Genomic DNA, 25,982 nt, shown 5'->3' with positions numbered 1-25,982 from the left:
TGCTGACAGCCCCACCTGCGTCGGCCTCAGCAAGCACCACACATGCAGCGGGGGCTGACGAAGGCTACGCAAAGGGGCTGGCAGCCTTTTGCAAGAGCCCGGCTGCCCAGACAGGTCCTGCAGGAAGGGGTGGGATCCGCAAGACACCTGTGTGCACATCAGGCAGAAGTTTCTCACCCAGTCCCCACCATACTGGAGGCCTAAGCAGGGTCGAGCTGCCACCAGAACTGTTTTCTAGCACTAGGTCTGGTGTTCCCCTCTCTCCTGTAAATTGGCAGTGAGAGGGCAGTGCCTTCAGGGGATGGAGATAATAAAGGGCCTGGGGAGCCAGTAGCAGCTGCCTGTCCTTACCCTCAGCCTTGGTCAACTGCCTTTGAATCCAAAGCTCCCAGGCTCTGCGGTGCCCCAGGGGACCCCCAATGCCCACTCCCTCCCTGGCTGACTTCAGGGCCTGCAGTTCACCCTCCAGCACACCACGTGCAGCCAGGCCCAGGAGGCCTATGCCACCAATGCCAGGCCTTTTTGCCCCCAGTGAGGGCTGGGGTAGATATTCTGGGTTGTTATAAGGGAGGTTTGGCTCTGGAATTTAATAACAAAAAGGATGCCAGGGGAGACATCAGCAAAGCACTCTAGTGTCTCCATACTGATAAAATAAAGTAAAATAAAATATGACAAAGAAACGGCATGTATATGGAGTGCCTTGTTCATTCCAAGCCACTGTCTCTTCAGGGCAGAAAAGCCAGAAGGCCTTTTTCACCGAGACCTGAGCCTCCGGGACTGTTGTCTCTTAAAAGCCGGCAAAGAGTGTGCTGGTCAGGACCACTGTCATGATGAGGTGAGGAATCCCTGAACTTCCGGAACACTTGGCACCCAGGCAGCCTGAGAACATCCATTTCCAGCTTCCAGAACCTCAATGTAACTATTACCTCAACAAACTGCTATGCCCTATGCCAGGGGGAAGGAAAGAAATAAAAAGCAATCACCGTATTCAAGCAACTGGAGCCCTGAACACTAGTTTTAAGTACCCAGGGTCAGAAAACATAAACCGCTTACGAAGGGGGCTGCTCTTTGCCAGGTGTCACTCCGAGAACTGGACCCTCCCCCTTTCAACACCCTACAAGGGACTGTTCTCAATCCATTTTACAGATGCAGCTGCTGAGCCCCTTGAATCCAGCGTGAGTGAGTGGGACAGTAGGAATTTAGTTTTCCTCCCTCATATCCTGTCCTCCTGTATCACCAAGTTTTGAAAACCCAAGGCCGGAGCTGCTTTCCCCACCAAGGCGGGTCTGTGGATGGCTCCGGCGCTGAGGCGGCGAGCACCGGGCAGCCGCCTCTGACCCACAGCCTGCCTCCTGAGCGGCCTCTCGGATGGACAGCCGGCCAAAGCTCCGCTTGAGACGGCCGCACAGCGGGAAGGGGCCACTCTGGCAGCTTACAGGAGCTGGTGAAAACAATGAGCTTTGGGGGATTTGAGGAAAGAGGAAAACAAGAAAACCGGAGCTGCAACTGGAGTGGGCTTGCTTCCTTTTAGGATTATGGGGCCAAGAGAAGACAAGGACCTCCCTAAAATCTTTCAACACCACAGATGTTCAAACCACTACTGTGAAGAAAGCAGTGGGTTGGATTTGCTGTAAATACAACACTGGCAGGGAGCAAAGGATTGTGGGTTGGTGGGGCAGGCACCCTCTCCCTGCAAAAGGAAGGGACATGTGGGGGTTGGGGGCCGGGAGGGGACTACTTCATCTCCAGGGGAACCAAAAATCTGTGAGGTTGTCCAGAGAATCCCAAGCCTCTACAAGCAGGACTGAGAGAGGCAAGCACAGATGTCTGGGCAGAGCAGAGAAATAGCAAAGGGGCACCTGAGGAGAAAACCCTTCTGCCCTAGCTATGTGGAAATCCTCATTTCCCTTACTCGGATTTCTAGCTTCTTTCAGATAGTCAGCTTCCAGAGAAGTCCCAAAGAAGACCGAACAAAGCGAATGCTCTGCCACGGCTACTGCAGGAGAGCAAGCGACACTCAGAAGGGCGGGGACTACTGGTGAGAACGGTCTGCAGTAGGAATGGCCTGCCAGACCCTCACCCAATGGTCTTTTCCCAGGAGGATCGCAACTGGGTCATGAGGAATGACTACTTTGTTGCAATCGTAGAGAGAAGTATACAGGGCACTTGAAATAATTTCTCCCAGAGGTTTCCAAGCTGTCTTTTTTTTTTTTTTGCAAAAAAAAAAAAAAACAAACCTTAAGCTAGAGTTCAGCATGAAATCTGCAAAAGCTCTGGGTTGAAGCAGCTGCTGGGGGACCTGGCCGGCCTGGCCTCCCCTCACCCCTGAAGACAATGAATACACACACCCCTCATCTGACAGCTGGGGAAACTGAGGTCGCTGGTACCTACAGAGGTCCAAGTGATGTGTCTGCGGACAAACGGTAAGGCACAGGACTGCCTCTAGGTCACAACCGTGTCCCTTGAGCTACCTCAAGGGCAGCCCACCCAGGGTGGAGGACGCCTTGAGACTCCTGGCGGACCCCATCCCTACACAGTGAACCAGTCCCTCTGTCTTTCAAATTCATCACACCACACACTAGGATGGGTTCTGCTATGCAGAAGGCTCCCCTGATGCCCCCTTTTCCCAGGCTGCCGGGGTGTCTCAACTCGGCACTGCTGCCCTGCCGAGGGGCTGCTGCTCTGGGCTGTGGGCGTGCGCAGAGAGCAGGCTGGGGACCTCGACATGCCCTCTCACCTTACTCTTGCAAACTGAGAGACACGGACAGACTGTGGGAAGAGGAGAGGAGGCAGGTGCACATGGATGGACAGTTAGACAGATGCACAAACAGGTGGTTACCTGTGGGCCAGGACCCATGGGCCCCATTCCTCGGGGAGGGTTCATTCTCTGCATTGATCCTCCCATGTTGGGGTGCCCTGCAGGACAGAGTAGGCGAGTCACGGGGGGAAGAAGGGGGAGCAGGAAGTAGAGACCCACAGGGGAAGGAGGACATGCCTCCCCAACTCCCCATGCCAACTCTGGGCCTGTCTTATCCTCTGTACCTTGTTGTCGTGTGGGATCCATGGAATTGGGCAGCAATGGCTGTGTCCCAGGAACTCCTCCTGGAGGCTGAAAGAGAGAGGGAGACACGAACTGAGTAGGTGCTCCCTGGGCCAGGGGAGGAGACAGCCATGGTCTGGCAGGTGAGTGATGGTGCCTGCTTGCCCCAGGTCTGCACCTGGCGATCTGGGAGTCACTCATGGCTTCCCTGTCACCATTCCTGCTGCCTTCTAGCTGGGGAGAGCCACCAAGGGATGGGGGTCAGCTTGGACCGGAGTAGGTAAAACTGTAGCATGGGTGGGCCAGTGCCATTGACCCAGAGCTCTCCAAGGAGGCAGGAACATTTTTTCTGTCACTCTGGCTGCACTGGCTACCACAAACCCTTCTGAGGCAGCAGCATGCTCTTCCTCTTACCCACGGAAACCTCAGCAGCTGCAGTTTAAGCCAACCCTATCTTTCCTTAGCCTCATAGAGAGGCAACTCGTTTTATCTCTACCTCTAAGTTATGAAGGAATGAGAGACCTGCTAGCTAAAATCCTATCACCATGGGAAGCCCTTTGGAAAGGGGAGGGCTGGGAGATTTAGATGGGGAAACTGAGGCACAGGGGCCTAATGGCCCTCAGTCACCTCTGGGCAGAGCCAGAACAAGCACTCAGGCCCCCTGACTTCCTGTCTTCTTCTACTACATCAAATGCCACCTTCCCAGCCCAGGGGTGAAGAGGAGGCCCCTAAGAGAGGGGCAAGTGTGATGCAGATAAAAACCTGCTCCCTACAGCCTGATGCAAAAGGCAGGTGCTGGTGTGACTACTATTAAGAAGGTGAGGACGGAGTGCTACAAGGGTTTCCTGAGTGAGGGCTTGGCACACCCACTGTGAAAACCTATTAAAAGTAATTTACTTGGGACTGAAGTTATTTCAGCTGCAGTCAGAAAAAAAGAAGTAGCAGCTGGGGGAGGTGGGGCGGGGGGGTGGAATTCGCTTGTTATGACCCCAGCCATTGGAACTGAGTCCCTGCCCTTGTGAGGTCAAGTCTTTGGCAAAGATTGGTCAGCTTTCTCTGCTGCAGTGCCAGGGCACCTCAGAACCCAGGTTCTGTGATCTGGAGCCCCTCCATTTGCCCCCAGTCTGACAGGCTTCAGAACGAAGTGGTGGGAAGCCAAGGGACAAGGCCTCACTGTCTCCCTAGCTTCAGAATGGAGGGGTGGGGGTGGGGGGGGAGCTAGAATGGGGAAGGCCTGCACAAGGGCCACTGAGCACCTGCTCTTTCCACCTGCCTGGGGAGGCCGAGCATCTGTCTCTCCAATCAATCCCTGGGTTTTAGCTGTTCTGACCTCTCCTTCCCAGCTCTGCTTTCTCTCACCAAGTTCCCCAACTCTGACTCACTTGGTTGGTTTGTGTCTATCCATTTAGGGGCTTAGTAATTTGGGGATGTCTGGTTACAGGACTCTGAGAAGCCTCAGGGAGGCCTGTTTGTTGGGCTGCCTGGTTTAAATCCAGGATGTTGAGGTGGATGGCAGACCTTTAAGATCATGGGTGAAAACTTCGGCCATGGGGACTGGGCAAGATGGCCAATGCTGACGACCAGTTTCTCCTAGGAAGCTTCTTGGATTCCCCTAACCCTGCTGTGTGTCAGGACTCCAGGGAGCCAAACCAGGCTCAGAAAGGGCCTGAGAGTTGCTTCCATCACCTATATGGTAGGCGGCAACCTGAGGTCTCCTCTACAGGGGAAGGACAGTATGCAATGACCAAGGTGGAAGGGCCTCACACCGAGAAGGCGGCTGAAGCCCTGGAAAGTTAGAAAGAAAAAAAAAAACACTGGCTTGTAGATGGAGCTGCAAGCAGGTAGTGTGTGCACCCCATTGGGGCCTGCTGGGGAGATGCTCTGAGGCAAGCTCCTCTCCTAGAGTACAGTGGAGGTAAGGCACAGTTAAGTTGTGCTGAGGAAAGGGACAAATCCCCACTGCTTCCCCACACTCCCTCACCTGCTCCGCTCAAGTCAGCCAGTTGGGCCAGTGGGGACTCACTGGCATACCGATGGGAAGACTGTCTGACAACCCCAGATCCCAGTCCTTCCTTTCCTAAACGCAGCTGAACCTAACCAGCCACCCTACCATCCTCGCTTAAAAAACAGCAACACTCTATACACAGCCCCAAACCGCTGGCCAGGGACACTGGCTTTGCAAGACTGTGTGGCCAAATCAATGACATTCAGCTTCTCCGTTCCCCTAAGTGCCCTTTCCATTCTCCAAACCCAGGGGCAAACTTAAAAGGGGCTGTGTGAGCTGGGGCAAGTTCCTCTTGGCTCTGCTTCCTCCCCCTGTTATACGACAAGGATGAGTTCACTTGGTGGCAGCTCCAACTGATATACCCTGCAAAGTGCCTCAAGCATTTGAGTTCACAGAAAACTGGGAAATCAGAAGTGTTTGCCTATGGGGTGTGGCAGAGAGGTTGAGAAAATTGGTTTGTAATGTGTGGTGCAGAAGACCAGGTTTAGTCTCCATTTGCTCTCTTGGGGACTTGCTCAGGCTTAATTGCTAAATAGAAACAATAAGTACTCCCTCACAGTGTCCCTTAATTGCTGGAGGAAGGGCCACAATTACCATAAGGAAGTATCTGATTTCTCCCTGGGGCTGAAGCCAATTCAGACCAAGAGAAACCCCTGGGTAGTTAGGAGGGAGAGCTTCTGCTGGGTCCCCAAGTGCAACGCTGAGAGGGAGCCCACTTGGTGGCTGGGTAAAAACAAAGGTGGGGGCAGCAATTTTACAACTAACTATAAAAGTTAACAGTATGGGCAATTCAATTCTAGCTGTTGCTCACTGTGAGACTCAAGTCTCTCTACTCTACTCTGACCTTCTGTTTCCTTTTCAGTGATGTTAACCAAGGTTCCTTCCTCCTCAAAGAGCTGGGTCTCTAATTTCTTTTTCATCCATATTTGTCTCCTTCATGTCAGGGAAAATAGGTAACAGGACTTTTGGAGAGGGAAAACAAAAAGTGGGAAACCTGATAGGCAAGACCACAGCAATTTAACTTTTAAGATCGGAAGCCTCTGGTTAGAAGCATCTCTCCGTAGTCCCTGTATCATCTCACTCAGGGGCTTTTCTTGAAGAAGGAATCATACTCAGATAATGCCAATATAGTGGGGGCAACTAACCTCCCAGCTCCAAGGACGTCAAGGGCTGGATGGGCTGGCATTGCCGTGGATTTTTTTGAAGGGCTTTTGAAAAGTCACTGAAAAAGTTATGTTAAAAAAAAAAAAACTTTTGCATGAAAAGAAATTTCCCTGATGTTTCTTTAAAGAGCTTGTATGAAGCCTGCCTATTCTCAAAGAGGGCTCTATTCATCTTTATCCCACCACATCCCTCCTGGTCCCTAAAGAGGCTGCAATAAGGAGGGCAGAGTGAGGGCTGATTCCTCCAGACCACCTGGAACTGCCAGCCCTCGTGGGCCTACGTAATGCACACGACATGAAGCCGAAAAGCCCTCCCCTGTAAGCAGCCCACTTTTCTAATTATATGAACAAATCCTTTCTTGTTTTGAGTTGGGTCTGGAAAGCAGACAGGCACTGCTTAAAAACTCGCACGTGTCCTGCTCTGCTGCACCCAGTCTCCTGATCTAAGCATTCCTATGGGCCATTTCTCCCCTTAATAGCAGGATTATATTTACCAGCCTTGGCAATTCTCAAAAGCGCCCAGGAAAAAAAATGCACATTGTCAATTAACTTCATTAAGGAGGAAGACCCTCTTCCCAGAAGGGGCTGGGAGGCAGGGGCCTGGAATCACCACCTCGTTACAACAGCCAAACCCTGTGTTCCAAAACCCAGCTGCTGCTGCCCTCCGGGGTCCACAAACGGCTGCCAAAAGCCCACCAGAGGAAAGGCAGGGGGTGGGGATGAAAGGGTCTGCACTCTGGGCCCAGGGCAGGCACACAACCCTTTCCGAGGAGCTCCTGGAAAACCACCCCCCCATATCCAAACTCATCCCTCCACCTTCTGATCCTCTCCCCCAATTTTGATTTTGAGAGAAAGTCCAAATGGGGCCGAGGTGGCCAAGTGAGGAGAAAGAGAACATGAAAAGGTACAGTACCTGGTTTCCCATTCTGATCGGGGGCCTGGGGCCGCCTGCGTATCGCGGTGACATAAAAGGCTGCAATTACAGGGAGTTAGTTCAATGACAGCCCACACTACCGCAAAGTGACAAACACAAACGCTCTCCACTCCACAAAGTCCAGTTTTGTTATGACTGGTGATCTTTTAAACTCCGGCACTCTCCCCCGGTGGCCTCTTAACCTCTAGGCAAAACTTCCATGGGGCAGAGAGAACAATAGATTCACCCATCAAATGTGACCCCCCCGGGGGGGGGGCGTCTTTGTTCACCGAAGCCTACCTTGGGTGGGGGGCAGTGGTGGGGACTTTACACTGAGCACGGAAGCACAGGGTTAAATCAACAAAGGGGCAAAGGAGGGAGATCTCTGCTCTTGATAAGGGCAAGGGAAAGTGTAAGAAAAAGGCCTTATAAATAAAATTTTAAGGGTCTGCAGACAAAGCTGGGCACGCGCACACGTGCACACACACACACACACACAAACCACCGACAAAGATGGGAAAGGGGAACGAGGACTTAAGGGGCAGGGGTGGGGTGGAGGGGACAACGAAAAATGGTAAGGGGGCAGCGGGCTCCCTAGCTCAATGCAAGGGAAATGGGCAAGAAAGCTTTCTCAGCAGCGAGAGTGCGCAAAGAAAAGGCCGGGGATGCAGCTTTGGTTACGAACGAATGGCGAACCAAACGCAAAAAACCAAACCAAAAGTGAGCGAGGAAAAAACAAAAACGCAAAGGCCGCTGACAAGGTCACAGAAATTTGTTTTTCGTTCCTTTTGGTTTCATATTCCAAGCTGGGGGTCATATCCAAGGAAGGAAGACGATCTTTTTAAAAGGGAAAGAAGGAAAAAAAAAAAAAGTGTCTTTTTTCTTTCTTTCTTTCAAAAATTTAAATGGCCAACAGAGACTCAAAGGCCATTTTTTGGGTTTTTTTGTTTTGTTTTGATTTTTTGTTTTTCCTCTGCTGGCTCTCCTTCCTCCGGGCCCCGCGCCCCCCGGCGGGCGGGCAGGCGAGCCACCGTGCGTTTACCTGACTGTGGGGTCCCATCATGCTGCTGGGATTGTGAGGTGGAGGCTGTGCGTGCGGCGAGGGCTGTGACCCCGGAGGACCCTGTGAGGCCAGACAGTAGAGGCAGGTTACAGATCACAGCACATGGAGAAGCGCAGGAGAAGCTTAAAAGAACCAAAATTAAACCAAAACGAAGGGTGGCGGGTGGGCGTGCGGTGGCCTCTGCTTGGCAGGGAGGTGGGGGGAGCTGCTACGTGGCGCCGGCTCGAGGGTGTGCAATGGAGAGCGGGAGGGGCAGAAGCTCATCAGTCCATTCGCGGGGGTTGGGGGGCAGGGGCCGGGTTCAAAGAATAAAACCTAAACCTAAACACCTGCATCAGACTATGGATGGGGGGGTGGGGAGGTCCTGGGTGTGGTCTGCCTTGGGATGGTTGTGGCCTGAGACGGGCTCAGGGAGACAGACAGGCGCAGGACCGGGGTTGCCTGGGACGCCCCCTGCACCCACTCTGCCAAGCGCTTGTGGTGGTTGCAGGAGGGGCATTTTCAGGGCACAGCGGGGGAAGCAGCGGGTCAGGCCCCTGCCCTCGAGGAGCTCACAGTCTGGGGGAGGGGGACAGGGACAAGGTCACAGATAAGAGAAAGCAGGATTAATTAAGTGGGATGGCCATGGGAAAGGGGGAAGGGGGAGCCAGGACGGGCTTCCCCGAGGGAAGCAGCGATGGATGGATAAGGACAGAGGAGCCAGCTGGCACCACAGACTGAACAGAGAGAGAGGAAGGGGCAGTTACTGAGTGCCCACCAAATGCCAGGCGACCTCCAGGGGCTTTCCGGTCCAAGAATTCACTTACACTACACAACGGCCTGAGAGGGAGGGCTCCTTACTCCTGCGTTTACAGATGAGGAAATTGAGCCTGGAAGGATGAAGGAGCGTGGCCATGCCACACAACTGGTAGGTAGGTCCCTGAGTGCTGGGAGGGTAGGCGGGTGGAGGAGTGGGACACCCCACTCCAGTGGCGGCATGCAATCCCAAGGCCCTGGGCTGTGTGGACAACTCTATTCCACCCCCCACCTTACAGTGGAGCAGGGCAGATGAATTTACTTTACCACGGAGCTGGCCAAACGGTGGGCTGCAGCTCGTTAGTGGATTGTGAAATCAATGTAGTAGGTGGCAACTATCAGTTTAAAACCCCCAAAACAATAAAAAAAAGAATAATAATAAAAAAGGATAGAAAATATCAGAGAGCTCTGTGTATTTTCAAAGGCAGATATTTTTCATTCACCTTTGTTTCCTTTGTAAATAGTGTGTGCGTGTGCCTATATGTGTGTGTGTGCATGTGCATGTGTGTGTACTAGGTCACCACGTCAAAAGCATTTCCTTCTGTGGGTCACAGTCAAAATGGGTGAAAAGCCCTGGCTTGGAACACCTTCCCACCTTCCCACCACCCCACAGTATTTCAGAGCTGGTGGAAAAGGAGGTGGGGGTGGGGGGCAGGGAGGAGGCAGTCCCTTGGAAGTTTCTTTCGAGAAAAATGCAGAACATGCACTGGGGAATGGGCATGGTTGAATATAAAGAGAGAAGGAGAGACGCAGGTAGAATTGCCTTCCTCAAGTCTTCTTTTCTCCCTCAGAGCCGGGAACTGAGCCTCCTGCTCGCTTGGGAAGCAGCCCAGACTCAGGGAGGAGGCTGAGAGGTGGGCATGGGGACAGGAGCGCCGAGAAGAGATGTGCAGAGCAAGACAGAAGGAGCTGGCTGGGAACCGAGGGGCGTCACTGAGGATGAGCCTGTGAGTTTCTTGGACCAGTGAGGAGCTGCTCACTTCCGGAAAGCTCCATGGAGCAGATGTTCCCCTACCTGCCACGCTACTAATTTCAACAAGTGTGTGTCTTTCTAGCGGCTGCCAGCAACGGCATGGTTTGTTACCATGAGCAATTTTCTTAATTAACAGACATTAATTAGCCATTTAGCAATTTTGCAAGCATTTGTTTAGCGGCTTTCCTAAACATGAATACCACTGTGATAATGGCACTGATTAGAGGGTCCCCTAATTAACAGTACAGGGAAGGAAAATTGAAATCACATAAATTAAAAAGGGAGGGGAAGTTAATGAAGGCGGGACATATTTGCACCTGCAAGTCTTTTGTACCATGAAACTTGGGTGTAATGTAAACAAAATAAGATAAATTGAAGCCAACCCCCAAAAAGAGAAAAATAAAAAAAACAGAGAAACAGGGTTCAAGGGTGAGTCCACTTGCCAAGAGGGGGCAAAGGGCCTTCCACTAGCTCTGTAACTCCTGAGCCCTTGGCAAGAGGGTGCATGTCTCCCCACACTTGCAATCGGTCTTCACCAACTGTAGCAGGGAATACCTCCTCAGGGCACGGCGCATGCACCCCTGCACCCCGTTAGTGGGTAGAGACTAGAGAAGCTGCAGGTGAAGCCCCTCAAGTGCCTGGCACACTCGGCCCAGCCCTTACCAAGGGCCAACGTTCAAACCCAGGCCTGGATGGCTCTGCCTGCATTCCCAGCTGCTCCCCGGGAGCCTGTTACTCCTCCTGAGGTTCAGGGGTCAGGGCTGGTGAGGGGTTCACCTCTGTGCTTTCCTCAGAAGCTCCCTGAATGGAGCTGGCACCAGACTGCTTTCTACGCAGCTGCCTCAAGACCAAACCTCCTGGCGAGCAGCAGGGACCAGGGCTGAGGCTGGCCAGTGTGGCCCCAGTCCAGCCCTGGCAACGTCTCTGGTTTGTGGGGAGGACGGCGGAAGGAGCTGTTAAGTCTGTGGAGGGAGCAGCAGCCCAGAAGTCTCCCCTCTGACATGGAACTGAGACAGTGAATGCAGAGAATGAGAAAAGCCTGGGTCACGCCAGCTAGTCATCCAGGGAGAAAAACCCCACCATGACCTCGATGCAGGCAAAATAAAGCTCAGCACCCACCTCCCCACCAGACATGAAGATCCTCTCTCACCCTCACAAGGTGAGAACCAAGCTCTGCTTACGGACCTCCTGGCAGCCCCCAATGGAGAGCTCTGAGGGCAGCGAGTTCTTTTTACATGGAACCAAAAAGCTACCATTTCCCAATGGGTCACCCACATCAGCGCACGGTTCCATGCCCTGCGCCTCTACTATCTCCACGGGGCTTGGAGTCCTCCATTGCTGCAGTCTCTGTGTCTGGGTTGTGGCCCTGACTGTATGAAACATCACAGGGTGGGACCCCACACAGTCTCAGGAACAGAGAGCAGAGCCCTGCATTTCAGGGAAATACTGCTTCAGCAAAGATGACAGTGTCAGAGCTGTTGCCCATTTCTGCAAGGAAGCACGGACTTTGTCATCTTGTGTTTTACTGGGCCACAAAACTGCACTTTTCCCTCCACTGCCTGCATTCCTAAAGAGAGATATACAAGTCTAGAGAAAATGCACTTCATGGACTTTCCAACTGGTTACAAACGTGGGCAAAAGGCTATGTGGGAGGCAGACAATAAAGGGTCTCACTTGGGAATTCTGACCTCTGCAGAGAAGTACACATCTCTCTTCACCAAGCTACTGTCTCCCCGTGTTTCCACCAATCTGATCAGGTTCAGCAGGGAGAGAGAAGCCCATGGGAGAAGGTGAGTGAATGAGGGAGCCTCAAAGCTGATAAAATTTATTAGTTTTCCCACACAGGACAAGTGTCACCCCCACATGGGGCCTTCCTGACTTCCACTTGATGAAAGCTTTTGAAGAACACAAAATAGGTATGCCTGGAAACCTACTTGCCCAGAAGGACTTTTATGCCCAGCTCCATTTGGACCATCTCTCCCCAAGGCCCTGAGAGGCTTTCTGTGTCCAGGTGCTGCCTAATTAACCCTCCTGGCTTGTCATGGGGAGGTCAGATGGCACATGTGGGGTGCACGGAACATCCCATTCAGCTGGGACTGGTACCTCTTCCCAGAAACTTAGAGCTGTTCTTTCCTGGTGGTCACTTGTTTGTTGGGTGGCTCAGGCTCGGACAGATTGTGTCATCTCTTCCTCCACTGCCCTTCCTTTACAGAGAGAAGAGAGGCCCAGGACAGATGTAACTCGTCCAAGACCGCAGAGAAGGTCTTCTAACTCCACCCTAGGGCTCTCTCCACCACCTTATGACACCACCCCCAACTTTTTTCGATAAAGAAATGGGGTTTGGGAAGAACCAGGTTCAAATCTCAGCTCTGTCACTGACTGCCTGTTTCTTCATCAGTGAAATGGGACAATTATAATAACAGGCATGCCACACACTAATGTGGCTTTCATCTTATCAGCTCCAGTAATCCTAGAGGCCTTAAAGTACTAACAAATTGCTCATTTTACGGCCAAGCAACTGAGGCTCAGAAAGGGAAGCCATGTGCCTAGGGTTGCAAACACCCGTGATGCGGTGGAGTCGAGACTTTTCTAGAGCTGAGGGGGTCTTAGCCACTGCACCATTCGACCAGCCAGCAGGCATCAAACAGGATGAACCCTAGAGGCTGACTTGGGTGCATCCATCTAGCCACACACCCACATTCCTACCCTGGGTATTGGCCCCGTGTGAAGGGCACCGAGGTGCATCAGATCAGTCCTGGCCCTGGGGAGCAACGAGGCTATCTGGGGAGAAGGGTGAGGACAGACAAGCTTTTGTGTCAGCTCACACTACATAGGCTCCAAGAGAAGTCAAAGCCTAGCTCCCTCTCACTCACCAACGGGCAGCCGAGACCCAGAGTGGTCAAGGGATGTAGGTGAGGTTCTTGACCAGCCAATGGGGAGCTGGGTGGGAACTTTGCATCCCCTGACTGGTCTGGTCCCTGTCCACTGCATGCACTGTCTCCATGGGATGATGACAAGGAGAATCTGAGCCTGGCGAGACCCTGACACAGGAAAACCCCTGCCACACAATCTGGGGAAAGGAGGGGAGAAATGCACCACTTCCTGTCTGGCCTTCACTCTGCCCCCAGGCCTGTTAATGGACTCGCCATTCCCTGTTGGCTGTTTCCAAGCTCTCTGACCGGAGATACTTAACTTCTGCGCTTCCTTTTTAGTCTCTTTCCGGTAATTTCAACACTGGGAAGTGTTGCACCTAGCAGCCTCTGAGAGCCACTTAGGCTGGACCTGGGAGGTCGTGTGATGGGTGTGATCGAGGCAAATATTGGGCTGTTTCACTGGAACCCTGAAACCTGGACACTGACGGTTTAGTGAAGAGGCCTTTACCAGCGCGGATGCAGTGGGGAGCAGAGTGTTCCCACAGCATAGTGCATTTGGGGTCTCCATGGAAAAGCATTCTGGAACCGTCGGCAGGACCCATCGTCCCTCAGGTCACTTTGTGGGTTAAGTCACCATACCTCACCTGAAGCCATCCTCTGAGAAAAGGGCAGGCTCTGCAGCTACACAGACCTGGGGCTCAAATCCCAGATGTTCCGGTGCAAGCTCTGAGTCCAGTTTCCTAAACGCCTTAGTTTCCTCATGAGTAAAACAGAGAGCAGTCTACACGTACTGTAGGGGTGTGGCAGGTCGCAGGGCTAAGCACCCAGAAGGTTCCTGAAAGTCCACTGGAGCCGCATGCTCTGAGAGCCGCTCATTCGCCACTTACTGGCAAGTGGGAGCTTGACTTCCCGGCCTCACAGCCTTTCGTCGTACTTCCCCTGCCAGGAATGTCCTCCTCAGCCTGTTGGAATTCCACACACCCCTCCTTCACTAAACCTTTCCCAGTCAAGTGCTCTCTGCCCGTGGAGTGTTCTCTTCTAACATTCCACCTTAACCGTGGGTGCTTGGGGGACGGAAGTCTCTTCCACTGGACCACGGGCTCCCCCAGGGGAGCAACTCTTGCCTGCCCACTCGCACCCCCTGACTGGTCTGGTCCCTGTCCACTGCATGCACTGTCTCCATGGGATGATGACAAGGAGAATCTGAGCCTGGCGAGACTGACACAGGAAAACCCCTGGGTCCAACGTGGACATCAGAACCAGGCTGGGACAGAGCCGGCGGGGACCAGCCGCCAGGCACATGCAGCGAGCCCAAGGGTGGGCATATCTAAGGCTCTGCGCTCCAGGAAACAAGAAGAAAAGTTATGCCCACAAGTTGACCGAGCTGGACCTCTAATCTAGGTTCCTGGGATTGGGGGCGGATAATTCCTTAAAAGGAAAAATCAGTTTAAAAAAAAAAAAAAAAAACTATTTCTGCATTGATTTTTTTAAAAATAGAAAAGTAATAAAAACTATGCTAAATTATAATATTCCTGGAAACTCACTGCTCCATCACCAAAGACCACCTCATGTTCCTGAGAACTGCCTACACCTACCTACCTAGAAATCAAAGATTTGCAGGGAAATAGAGCTGAGATTTAATTCTAATTCCTATGTTCTCTGGGTTCCAAAGTCAGTCTAGGAGAGGACGTGAACAAGGTCAGGGTGCTGCAGTGGCAAGATCATCAGTCTTGAAAGGGAGGCATAGCCCTGGGCACTAGGTTGCTCTCCTGTGAAATGGGGCTACAAGCCCAGGCTCTAGTTTCCTCACAGAGCTGGAAAAGCTGTGAGAGTAGTAGTTGAGTGCCAAGTTCCACCCAAGCGGAAGGCGGCATCATTAGTGGTGGTAAGTCCAGTGTCAAGCAACACCCGTTGATGCCAAATCTGGTATTTCAAATTGCTAACAAGTGAAACACTCCATGTATCCCCATCGCTCCTGACTCCAGGGGACACAAGCCACTGGTTTACGGAGACTGAAGCGGTGGGTTTTTATTGATGGGCAGTGGGAGACAGACAGACGCGCGTTACTGGTGGCTGGTGTAATCTGCCTGTTGGGTGCATTACTTTAATCGAGTAAAAATAAAATTATGCATATTAATTATGCACATGGCAAAAGGCACGCGACAGACAATCCAATTTGCTCCCTGGACATGAATGCTGATGGGAAACGCTGAGCCCACTCTGGGGAGAGGGCCAAGGCATGCCCATGTGCCAGGGACACCCTGAATCCGTCATCTCTGCCTCCATCCCCACCTCCCTTGAATGGAAAAGCTAAAACACAGCAGGAGGAGGGAGAGGGAGTCACTTTAAAATGCAGCTCACCGGGGGGGAAAGTTATTTCCTCATTTCGATCCATGGGAATGAACGGAGCTGAGCCATGGTTCGGAGAGATGCCGTTCTATCCTGCTCCAATCTGTCTCCTCAGGGGAAGGAACTTCTTTTCTTAGTCTTGTGTGGAGGGGAGATATGGGCGAGTTGGAGTTGAGCCATCTGCAAGGGTGCCTAGTGGGCCCTTGGGGGGGGGGGGGTGAAGTTGCAACACACTGCAGTGATTTCTTCTGATGATTTGGGAGCCCCAGGAGAATGGGATTTGAGGCACACCTATCTGTGGAGAGCATCCTCCAGGCTTGCGGTCCCCAGAAGGCACCAGGTGGGGTTCTGGGTGCTATTAGGGAAGGCCCCAACAATTTTGAGGTCTATGGACACAGGGCTTTGTGGTCTGCTGGGGACGATCTGGCAAGTGGTGGTGGCTCACCTTCCTGGAAATGGAGGAGAGGGCATGTGGTGGAAGTGGGAATGTACATGGGTCTCCCTTTGGTTCCCCTCTGCAGAAATGTCACAGATCCTCACCACTGCTGATGCCCACTCCATGCAAGTATCAGATCAGCAAAAGCTTCCTTGAGTTCCCTCAGAGCAAAGACCTCCCTTCCGGCCCACGTGTGCCTCCCCAATGAGCCAGGATGGTCCTAGGCAGGTTGTAAGCATGCTTCCCAGGTCAGGCCATACCGACCTACCCACAGGACACTTAAGTGGCCTCAAAAGCCACTTCTGAGGTCCACTTTCCCCACAGACGCAAAGCACTGGCCGATGATGTCTTTCAACACAAAGGGAGGAAACATGGCAGATAAAAGGACAGGCAACATCCAAACCTAATGCAGATCTCCTCTGATGCTGCTTGTCATCTCTGTCCCAGCAACAAACCAAGACTCAGATGCGAAAGGCTGAGCCTCAGGGGTAGGGAGTTCCTTGTCCCTGTCCAACCTACTTCTAAGAGGGGACAGGATTCCGCTTCTTCCTGGAGCGGTGGCTGGGATCAGCTGTGGTGCGTCGACAGCCACCGTGCTGAGCTAGAGCCGGGTCGGCAAACTACAGCCTGTGGGGCAAATCTGGCCTGCCGCCTCTTTTTGTAAATGATGTTTTACTGGAACACAGCTGAGCTCATTCATTTACCTACTGTCCACAGGTGCTTTCAAACTACAAAGGTAAAAATGAGCACATGTGGCCCACCACATCTAAAATATTTACTCTCTGGCCCTTAAAGAAAAAGTCTGCTGACCCCCAAGCTAGAAGGCGCTTCTCGAGACTGAAAAGGTGAAAATACTGTGGTTTCTCTTTAATTGTTAGGATAAAACAGTACTATTGCTATGGTCTCATTTTAACCTCTCATTTCTCTTACAAGACAAAAATTTTTTAATTAACCCCATTTTACAAATAAGAACGCTAATGTCCAGCTACAAATATTAATATACAAGTTATCAGAGACGAGCTTTATATGGTGAAGGACAAATAAACAAGTGTTGGCCCCCAGGACCCACCTGAGTCCAGGCTCTCCTGCCAACATGCCATGGGAGATGGCATCCCTGAGCCTTGGTTTTCATGGCCATCGGTTTAACAAGCATTTAGGACACGTCCCAGAGTACCTCCTTCCTGACATCTCACTGATGTCACTCTTGTCGCAATGCTGGGTAACAACTTCTTCCCAGTTCTACAGACATTCTGGGGGCTCAATTCCCCACTCTGAGTTCTTTCTGTAGCTTCAAACTGTTTTGACCTTCCATGTTGTGAGAGTTCATAGAGGGATTCTTGGGGATCATCTCAGCCAGGAAACGCCTCTACCTTGAATGGCTGTGGTTGGGATGGGGTGGAGGATACACGAGGCCACTTTACCTTCAGCCACCAACCCCTCGAGGTCCTTCCTTCTAGAGATTCGGGTGCATGCTTGTGTCTGTGGGTGTGCATGTTTCCACACAACTGGGTACTCTTTCTGAGGAACCTAGAAAGAGCATTAATACCCAGAATGTCTGGGCAGAACCCACCTCCACCTGGCAGCCTGGGCCAAGTAGGAGCATCAGGGAATTGAGAAGCAGCAATAACCCTGCCTCTCTAATAAGAGTCACAGGCTGGGGGCAGTGTTGGGGAGACCACAGCCACACTGGAACAAGGGCATGTCCAGGTGCACTGGGGAGCGAGGAGGCAGTACACAGAGAACAAGGCCAGTTAGGCAGGACCTTGAAGGGTGGGCAGGTGTCCCTTGCTAGAGAAGAAAGGGAAGGGGGTTCTGGGCAGAGAACAGCATGTGTACAGGACAGAGACAGGAGTGGGCATGGTGCTGGGGGGCGGCCTCATGCCGAGACTGTGATTGAGGGGCTGGAACAGCCAGACCGAGGAGCGCCATTCACCTCCAGGAGCTGGAGCAAGGAGTGACCAGCAGATCTGTGTCTTGAGAATCACTCCCTCACTCCTCTCCTTCCCAGAGGGGCTTCTAAGCCGTGGCTACCGGATAATGGTGAGTTTGTAGCTGTGTGTGTTGGGGTGTGGGCTGGGGAGAGGGGTGCATATGTGCTAATTCTCATCTCTTGCTGACTGCACATGGAATGAGGAGAGCTGTGAGAGCCTCACCCCTGAGTGCCCCCTTCCATCTTGCCCCATTCCCCCACCGGACCACACTTCAGTCCTGAGCCTCCAGCCGTACTTTATGCTGGCAAAAAAGCTGGGAATTGAATGGCCCAGATGAGGACTTTCAATACTTGAGTGTTCCCAGCCATGTGGGTTTCTGGCCAGGATCCACACAGCAAGCTTTTCCCTCCCTAACATCTACTTGCTGCAGAAAAGAGGGGCGTCAGGGGAAGGGGGGGCCCAGAATCCAGACCCACGCCACTTCCTATGAACACAGGGGGAGGACATCTGCCCCGCCATGGGAACCAAATCGTCTGCTCCCAAGAGACTGCCTCTTGCTCTGAAAATGAAGAGCTGGAAAGGTGCGTCCGCTGCTGCCTGTCGGCCTCCACTCCACCGTTAAATCACGAAAACGCGGAGATTTTCCCTCCAATTTTTCTTTTTTCACTAGAAGTCCCCAAACTTCTAGTGAAACTTCCTTCAACTCCAGACTGAGGTTCTGAAGCGCACATTAAAAAGCCACTGCCTCCTCTATCCAGAGACTCCCTGTTCTACTTTAAGCTTCCCCAGACGTACGCGATCACACAGCCTTCCTGCCAGGCCCCTTCACAGCCGGACAGGCAATTCCAAAAAGTAAATGATTCATTGTACCCGACTAGAAATGGGGAGGCAGGGCTCTGGAACCGCAAATGCACAACGCCCAGCTCAACACCCACGGTCCATGAGCAGCAGAGGGCCGAGTAGGGAACAGGGAAGTCTGCTGAGGTTTTCCCTTTTATTTCCGCAGCTTCCTGGATGACCGGGTGGGTTCTCATGTCCCTTCCTCCCTGAAAAGCTCGGGGCATGGCCCAAGATCTCTTCTTCCTTCCTCGGCTTTGGTGGAGCAACAGGATGGGGTGGGGAGAAAGAACCAGCACGCTGGGGAGAAACGGGTTGGGAAGCACGCCCAGAGTCACACGGGCAGGGAGCTGCCGGGAGCTGCTGAGTCTCCACAGAAACACGAGGTTCCCGCGCCAGGAGCCCAGCCAGTGGTTCCCTCTGAAATGTACTGACCCTGCCTGGAACTCAGGGCGGCCCCACCTGCCTCGCAGGGCCGTGAGATAACCAGCACAAAGTACTCACCGGGGTGCCAGGAACCGGCCCTCACCAAGGGGAAGCTGCGATTAGGTATAACTGTGCCTCAGGATCCTCCCTGCCTAATGGAACCCTTCAAGAATCCTCTCCTCCGTGAAACTCAGCCTTCCTGACCACAGGAAGTGCTGTCCACTCCCACCCCCCGGACACAGCATGACCCGAGCATCTTTAGACTGGAAGCAGATGCCTCGGAGAGGCCCGCAGGAATCCCACCCCATTCCAGGTGCTCTGCCGCCAACTCCACGGGGGTTATTGGGGTCTGGGAGCTTCTCCTTGCAGACCTTGAGACACCATGCCCTGGGGACAAGTATCACACTTTCTTTTGCCCTCAAAGCCCTTGATGCCCCAGAGGTTTCTGCACCCACTCTGCCTGATGTGGAGGCATGTAACAGACGGGGGAACCAACGCCCAGAAAGGCAAAGTAATCCCCCAGAACAGAGTCCAAGTCCCCAAACTTCTAGTGAAACTTCCTCCAACTCCAGACTGAGGTTCTCAGGATCAGCTACCATAACCACCTGCAGAAAAGGAAGTAAAATCAGACCCACTTTGGGACGTGTCATTTTTTATGTCAGGGCAAGGAGGCAGTTCTTATCCTTCCAACCCGAGACAGAGGAAAATCGGATTGAGAGCCTGCAAGGGGGGTAAGGGAGGGCTCTGCAGCCCATAAATGAGACCATGGAGACAAGACCGAGGGACGGAGGCCAGGTCTGTGAGTGAGCTCTGGCCCTTATCCTGGGATCAACAGCTGGTCCAATGAGGGGGTGCGGGTAGCAGGGCTGGGACCATGAAGAGCCATAAATGTCTTACCGAGAACCTGGCCTAGATTCTTTAATGAAGGTACACCAATGAGAGGAAGAATGCTTGATAAAGGAGGATGGGCCTGCTGGCCTGCAGTCAGCCCAGGTGGACGTCTGACCCACGGACCACGAGCCCCTGGGAGTCAGGGGCTGCCCTGCCTCCCCACCCTGGGAACTCAGCAGGGCCATTACTCACACAAGGGAGCTGAAGGAGCAAATGACTGAATAACAATCCTTGTGCAATTTCTGAACTTTCTTGAAAATAAAAAAACTCCCTTGTACAACTTGCAGCTTGAAGCAGGGCTGCTGTTCCTGCTTTACAGGTGGGGACACTGATGCCTGAATGACACTCAAGTGCAGTGCACTCAGGACAGAACTCGTGTGCAGGCAAAGGCCCAGCTCCCTGGGCCAGAGCTGCATCCAGTAAGCGCACATCAAAAGGCCTGGTAGACTCCTGCCAGTCGGAGGCTCCTGGACATACCACCTGCTTCTGGCCCTCATCAGCCTCCAGCAGGGGGACTAGAGCACAAGGGAGGGACACAGGCACGGGGAAGAGTCCAGGTGGCAGGGCCTGAGGAGGGAAGGCAGGTGGACTCGACTGAGTGAGGTAATACACTAAAGGGCCAAACGGGTGCTTGGTAGGTGCCCAATTCGTTAGTCAAACCTGAAGGTCTAGGCACTGAACAACCAAATCTGCAGAACAGCCATACCTCTCCAGCACACCAATGCCCAAGGCTGTGCCAAGCCCCTCCCAGTCCTCCCTGGAAAGGTTGATGGAGAAAACTCAATGAGGCTTTTGCCATTGAATAAACCCCCAGGGGCCCAGTGACCTCCTGGTCTGGAAGACCTGACTCCACTTTGGCCTCCAACCAGCGGTGCCCAAGAAAACACACCTACTGGAGTCCGCACAACTACCCCAACCGGAAGTGAGTTGTTTTTTTTTTTTTTCAACAAAGTTCAGAAATTGCACGAGGATTGTTATTCAGTCATTTGCTCCTTCAGCTCCCTTGTGTGAGTAATGGCCCTGCTGAGTTCCCAGGGTGGGGAGGCAGGGCAGCCCCTGACTCCCAGGGGCTCGTGGTCCGTGGGTCAGACGTCCACCTGGGCTGACTGCAGGCCAGCAGGCCCATCCTCCTTTATCTATCCTACATCAGGCATGGGCCAGTCTTCAGATGCATCACTCCACTGCATCCTCACCCCTGCCCTGCGAGGTTGGACCATTCTCACCCCCAGTTACCACAGGAAGCAACTGAGGTTCAGAGAAGCTAAGTGACTTTCTCAAAATAATGCATGTGTACACCCAGGCTGCATGACCCTAGATGCCACCAGAAGGGACGGAATGCCTTCAAGAGGAGTGCGGACAAATGGGACAGAGTTGACACCATCGTGCTGCCCGTGACAGAGAGGCAGATGAGCCAACAGGGGCCTAGCTGGTGGCTTTCTCATCACTGGTCAGCACAGACCCTGAAGCCAACCCCACCATCACTCAATAGGAACAAGAAATCGTTCTGAACACACAGGGACATGCACTATAGCTCCCACAGCTCCAGAAAGGAAGCACCGCAACTTGTTGAACGACTGTTCCTACGTCAGAGATGAGGGAAACAGGATCCAGAGAGGCCGGGAGCCTTATCCAGGTCACACCACCAGGAAGTGGCTGCGAGCTGTCCTGCTCCTTAGACCCTGTTCAAAGCCTCTCCACACTGTGATGCTTCTGTTCAGAGGTCACCTCCCTCAGGAGGCCTCCCTGAGCACCTGCTGGGTGCCTGCTCTCACTCCCCATCACTGCACTGGGCACAGAGCCAGTGTTCGGTATCCCCCGCGGGTGAGCTGGTACCTCAGCCCAGCACTCAGCACCCAGCACCCAGCACCCAGTACCCAGCACCGAGCATGCTCTCCAGTCTCTAAGACACTAGTGAGAGATGAGGGGCTTCCTGGGAGGAAAGTCACAGAACCACAGGGTGGGTCTGGCCCAGGGACCTCATTCATTCTGAGGTCCTCATGTGGGCACGAAGATACTCAAGAAAAGCCACCTGGAGAATTAATTTAGGAAGAAATGAAACACTGTGTGGCTGCATCTCCGGCACTCAGCAGGCCCTCGGTCCATCTTGATGAATGCAGGAATGCCCTTTGACCTGCTTAGCACTCCCGGCCACAACCCACCAGACTCCCCAGAAAGGGAAGTTTCCTTTCAGAACAGTGAAAGCTTATTCAGGCGTCTATCCTGGTCTATGCAATGCCAAAGTGCATTATTACAGGATTCTGCTGGAATTCTCTTCCATAAACCTCTTTTGCTACAAGGGCTGAGGAATTTGCCCCCCCCCTTTTTTTAAATTATTATTTTTTAAGGAGAAAAACTACAGCACCATAATCTCCACTCCCTTTGCAGCAAAGGAAGCAAAGGAAGGTGGGGACAGGAGCAGAGGAGGGTCTGTTCCCTCTGCCAACTACGAAGAGACAAAACAAAACACCCCCCGTGAGAGGCTAGAGGATCTTGTGGAGAAAGGGGGTGCCCAGGCCCACAGGGCCAAGACAGCAGGCAACAGACGGCAGCTCAGCTCGCAAATGCAGGGAAAAAAATTCAATTCAAAGAGAAACCCAGAGTAAAAACCCAAGTCCAAAGGGGAAACCGATAAACCAGCCCAAGCTCTTAATAAACGAGAGGTGACGGCGACTGCTGACACCAATCCTTCCGAGGATCAGATCCATAAAAGTCAGAGACGGGGAGTGGGTTTACAGCTCAGGTAGGGAGGCCGAGAGAGGGGATGGGACTTCTGGGGCCTCCCCAGGGAGCCAGGGACAGCAGCGAGACTACAGCCAAGGGTCTTTCCAAAGCCTCCTTCCCTGTCTTCTCCCTCAAAGGGGAAACCTATGACGCGGATGGGGGTCGCAAGTGAAAGTTCCAGCCCGGGGGTCTTGGCGGACAGGGGCAGGGGCGGCGCCGGCGCGTGGCCCTGGCTGGTCTCTGTGGTGGCAGCTCCGCGTTAGGGGGCAGCCGAGGCCCGCGGAGCCACCGGGTGCTTTGTTACCGAGCAAATCTCCATGGCACTGACTGCTGATGCATAGCTAACCGGGCAGCCGACATTGATTTATGTTCAACTTTCCATTTCATCAGCGAGAGTTACGGCGCGACATGTGGAGTTCACGTTTTTCGGAGGGGCCGGGAGAAGCGACTGGAGTGGTGTGCGGACGCAGAAGTGTCCACATGCGTGCACAGAGACACACGCAGCACCAAGGCCACAACTTCTTTTTTTCCTTCCTCCTTTCTTTTCCAAGCGGGAGGGCGAGGGGGCTGAGCCAGCTGCTTGGCACGTCAGGAGTAACCTTTTGTCCACCGTTGCTAGGAGGCCCAGTGCCGGTCACCTCCGCCGGGCAGACATTAGGCACCAGGCTGGCTGCCGGGAGGGCGGGGAGCACAGTCTGACCTTTGTAGAGGTGGTGTTGGCAAGAAAAACAGGCTTTTTCCCTCCTTCCTGCCCCTGGTCTCCCCTCAAAACCGTGAGGGGCAAGTCTACCTGCAAGTCCACAGAGGGGGAAACCAGCCCAGAACCACCGTGTTTCCGAGTGCTCCCCTCACTTCACAGATGAGTCAAGTAAGGTCCAGAGCAGGGATGATGGCTCCCCAGTGGTAAGCTGGCAGCAGGGATGAGATTCAGACCCAAAGCAGCCAATGCCCAGGGAAGGGCATCGTCTTGGCCTGGAGCTGCTACTGGCCTGAGTCAGGCAGTAACCAGAGGAGGGGGCTGCCAAGTCGGTTTGGAACAGGTGGGGGTGGGGGCGGGGGGTAGCAGCGGTTCCCCACCTCCCACTGGGTGGCCCAGAGCCCAGCAGTTGGGGCGCCCCGCCTCCTCTCTAATCCTTCTCAGCGGGGGTGACCCTGCCTTCTGTCAGTCTGGAGGCAGACAGCAGGGTGAGGGGGTAGGGCAGGGGGGGTGCTCTGGCCCCTGGAGGACACACTGGCCCCTGACACTGCACAGCTCCTCTGTCCGTCTGTCCCACAGGCCAAAGCATCCACCAGAGAGAGTGCCTCTGACCTGCAGGGAAGCAGACAGAGGCAAGGGGCTGGGGGTGGAGAGGTGGGCACAGAGAGGGAAGGGGGTTTGCTCCCCAACAGACAGGCAGGTTCATCAAGAAGTTACAGATCCCATCTCCCCACCCTGAGCAACTCTCTTTCTACTTGCAGCCTCAGTTTCCTCTTCTGTTAGCTCCTGGGCCTACCTTGTGCGGTCTAATTTGGAGAGTGCCTCTGCCAGCAACTAAAAGAAGAGGGCCCGAGAGTACTGGTTGGACCCTGCTCCTGTCCTTGGACCAGCTTCTGGGAAGGGAAGGGAATGATAGGAAAGGTACCTCGGGACTCAGTTTCCCACTGCAACTGCCTCCTGCCCCCACTACAGTGGCCTATCCAGCAGCAGCATTCACTACAGGCCAGAAGCCTGTGCCTCCTTCCAGGCCCAACATCCACAGGGCCAGTGCTCTCAGCCTCACCCGGTCGCTCCAGCTCAGGCCCTGTCTGAGGGGACCCCTGCCCAGACTCCACACGGGCCAGCCTGCCACAGCCCAGCCATTCCAGGCCACCAGTGCTTTCTGGGACCCCACTGCTCCCTTTTGTGGGAATCTTCCAGGACTCCCCTCTGTTCTGAAGCCTTTAGTGTGTTCTATTCGTGGCTGGCCTTGGTCCGCCCTGCCCACCTCCTGGATCTGTCTCCTGTACCCCAACTCTGCCAGCCAGGCTGCCTGCCATTCAAAACTTGCCCTCTCACATCCCCATCTTGGCACACGCTCTCCTTGTCTGGCACACTCCCCCTCTGCCCTTCCCACTCACTGGCAACTGCCTACTCCTCATGCCTCATGCCAAATGTCAGCACCTCAGGGAACCTTTCCCAGATGGGCCCCCAGGCCAGGCTAGCTGCTCCCTCTGCCTGCCCCCATGGCACCTTGCCTGCAAACCTTCCACAATGGTGTGCCCCACCACAGAATCACAGATGAGCCCCTCGGAGGCATAGTTCACAATGACTTCTCTCCATCTGCAGGGCTGGGTGAACGGGGTGTGGGAGTGGAGGAAAGGGGGTCACTGCTCCCTCAGAGGCCACATCTGACCGATGGGCTAAGGGGTGACCACACACACCTGGCCCAGTTTCCAGTTCCTTCACCTGCCTAGCCTCAGACTTGCCATATGTCAAATGGGGACCCACCAGACCCAGCCAGGGGCTGAGTCCTCACTCAGGCTTTGGCAAAGGCAAGGTGGTTTTCTTCTTCCCAAGTCTCAGCTAGCCTCAAATCTTCCCTGTTGCATCGGGCCTCCAGCAGGGACCAGTCAGCTCACTCTGCTGCTTCCCGCTTCCCACTGGAGAGGAAGGCAGGAAGTGGACAGCGCTTGGCCGAGCTCTGGAGAACTGCCAGAGTTGCTGGCATTGGCATTTTCTCATTTCCTGGGCTTTGGTCCTCTCTGGAAACAGAGCATCACATCCCCCACCTCCACGGTTCACATCCCCCGAGGCTCACCACTGGGCAGCTGGTCTCTGCTTGGTCTCCTCCCATGTCAAGGAGTTCACAGCCTCACCCTTAAGTTAGCAGATGGTAGAAATGCCTGCCACACAAAGACTCAAACTGGCTTCTCTCTTCTTTGTTTCAGAGATCTGGGATCTAAGGGCTGAAACCTCACAGAGATAGCTCTAAGGATCTTCTACATGGCAGAACTTCAGATACTTTAAGACAGGTGTCAAACCCCTCCTAAGGCTGCTTGTCTCCCAGAGAAAATTCAGCTACTTCGGCAGGAGATGAGGAAAGAGGCGTCCTAATAATCTCGACAAGGTTTAAGGTCATGTGTATGTGCCTTCTTCCCCCTTATTTTCTGGATCATTTCTCTGGTTGCTGGGTTATATACATCATTTGTTCTTTCTCCTATTCTCCCCTTGTAACCAATAGGGAGGGTTCTCTAGGAACAGAGGTTGTCTTTTCCAGGTGGTAGCCAGAACGAGGACTCACTGGAATGGGAGGTTGGGGGGGTGGGGAGTGAACCCCTACCAACCCGCACAATGGCACAATATATCTGGGGATATTCAAAGCAGGATAAGCTAAGCTTTTGCCTGGGATCTCCAGGACTGTCTTTCCCCAAAGAAGGCAGCCTCTTTAGCCCTGTGACCTTTACTGGGCTTCTGCAATGCCAGTGTCCACTCATCAACGTGGTCAGCTACTTTTTAAGCACTGGTTACACCACCCAGTCCCTGTCTCCACCAAGTTAACTGAGCAATGCCAGAGTAACTGTCATGGAACACGATGCCAAGGCATTAC

The 25,982-nt window shown here is 53.4% G+C and overlaps 1 protein-coding gene across 6 annotated transcripts in view; it reads right to left on the bottom strand.

Annotated features, from left to right (window-relative positions):
* The window catches only part of SSBP3 (single stranded DNA binding protein 3), a 165,336-nt gene that overhangs the window by 16,942 nt on the left and 122,412 nt on the right, over positions 1-25,982 (bottom strand). For 4 of the 6 annotated variants that reach the window (XM_077149555.1, XM_077149557.1, XM_077149560.1 and 1 more), the window contains 4 exons: positions 8,164-8,244; positions 7,122-7,181; positions 3,043-3,109; positions 2,840-2,916 (listed from right to left, as the gene is read on the bottom strand). In XM_077149555.1, the coding sequence (XP_077005670.1) occupies positions 2,840-2,916; positions 3,043-3,109; positions 7,122-7,181; positions 8,164-8,244 (285 nt within the window). The remainder of the gene's footprint in view (positions 1-2,839; positions 2,917-3,042; positions 3,110-7,121; positions 7,182-8,163; positions 8,245-25,982) is intronic. The other 2 variants (XM_077149556.1, XM_077149559.1) reach the window with 1 other exon arrangement.

The sequence above is a fragment of the Tamandua tetradactyla genome, chromosome 2, assembly GCF_023851605.1.
Source record: "Tamandua tetradactyla isolate mTamTet1 chromosome 2, mTamTet1.pri, whole genome shotgun sequence".
Classification (NCBI taxonomy): Eukaryota; Metazoa; Chordata; class Mammalia; order Pilosa; family Myrmecophagidae; genus Tamandua; species Tamandua tetradactyla.
This window is presented reverse-complemented; position numbering and strand designations above follow the sequence as displayed.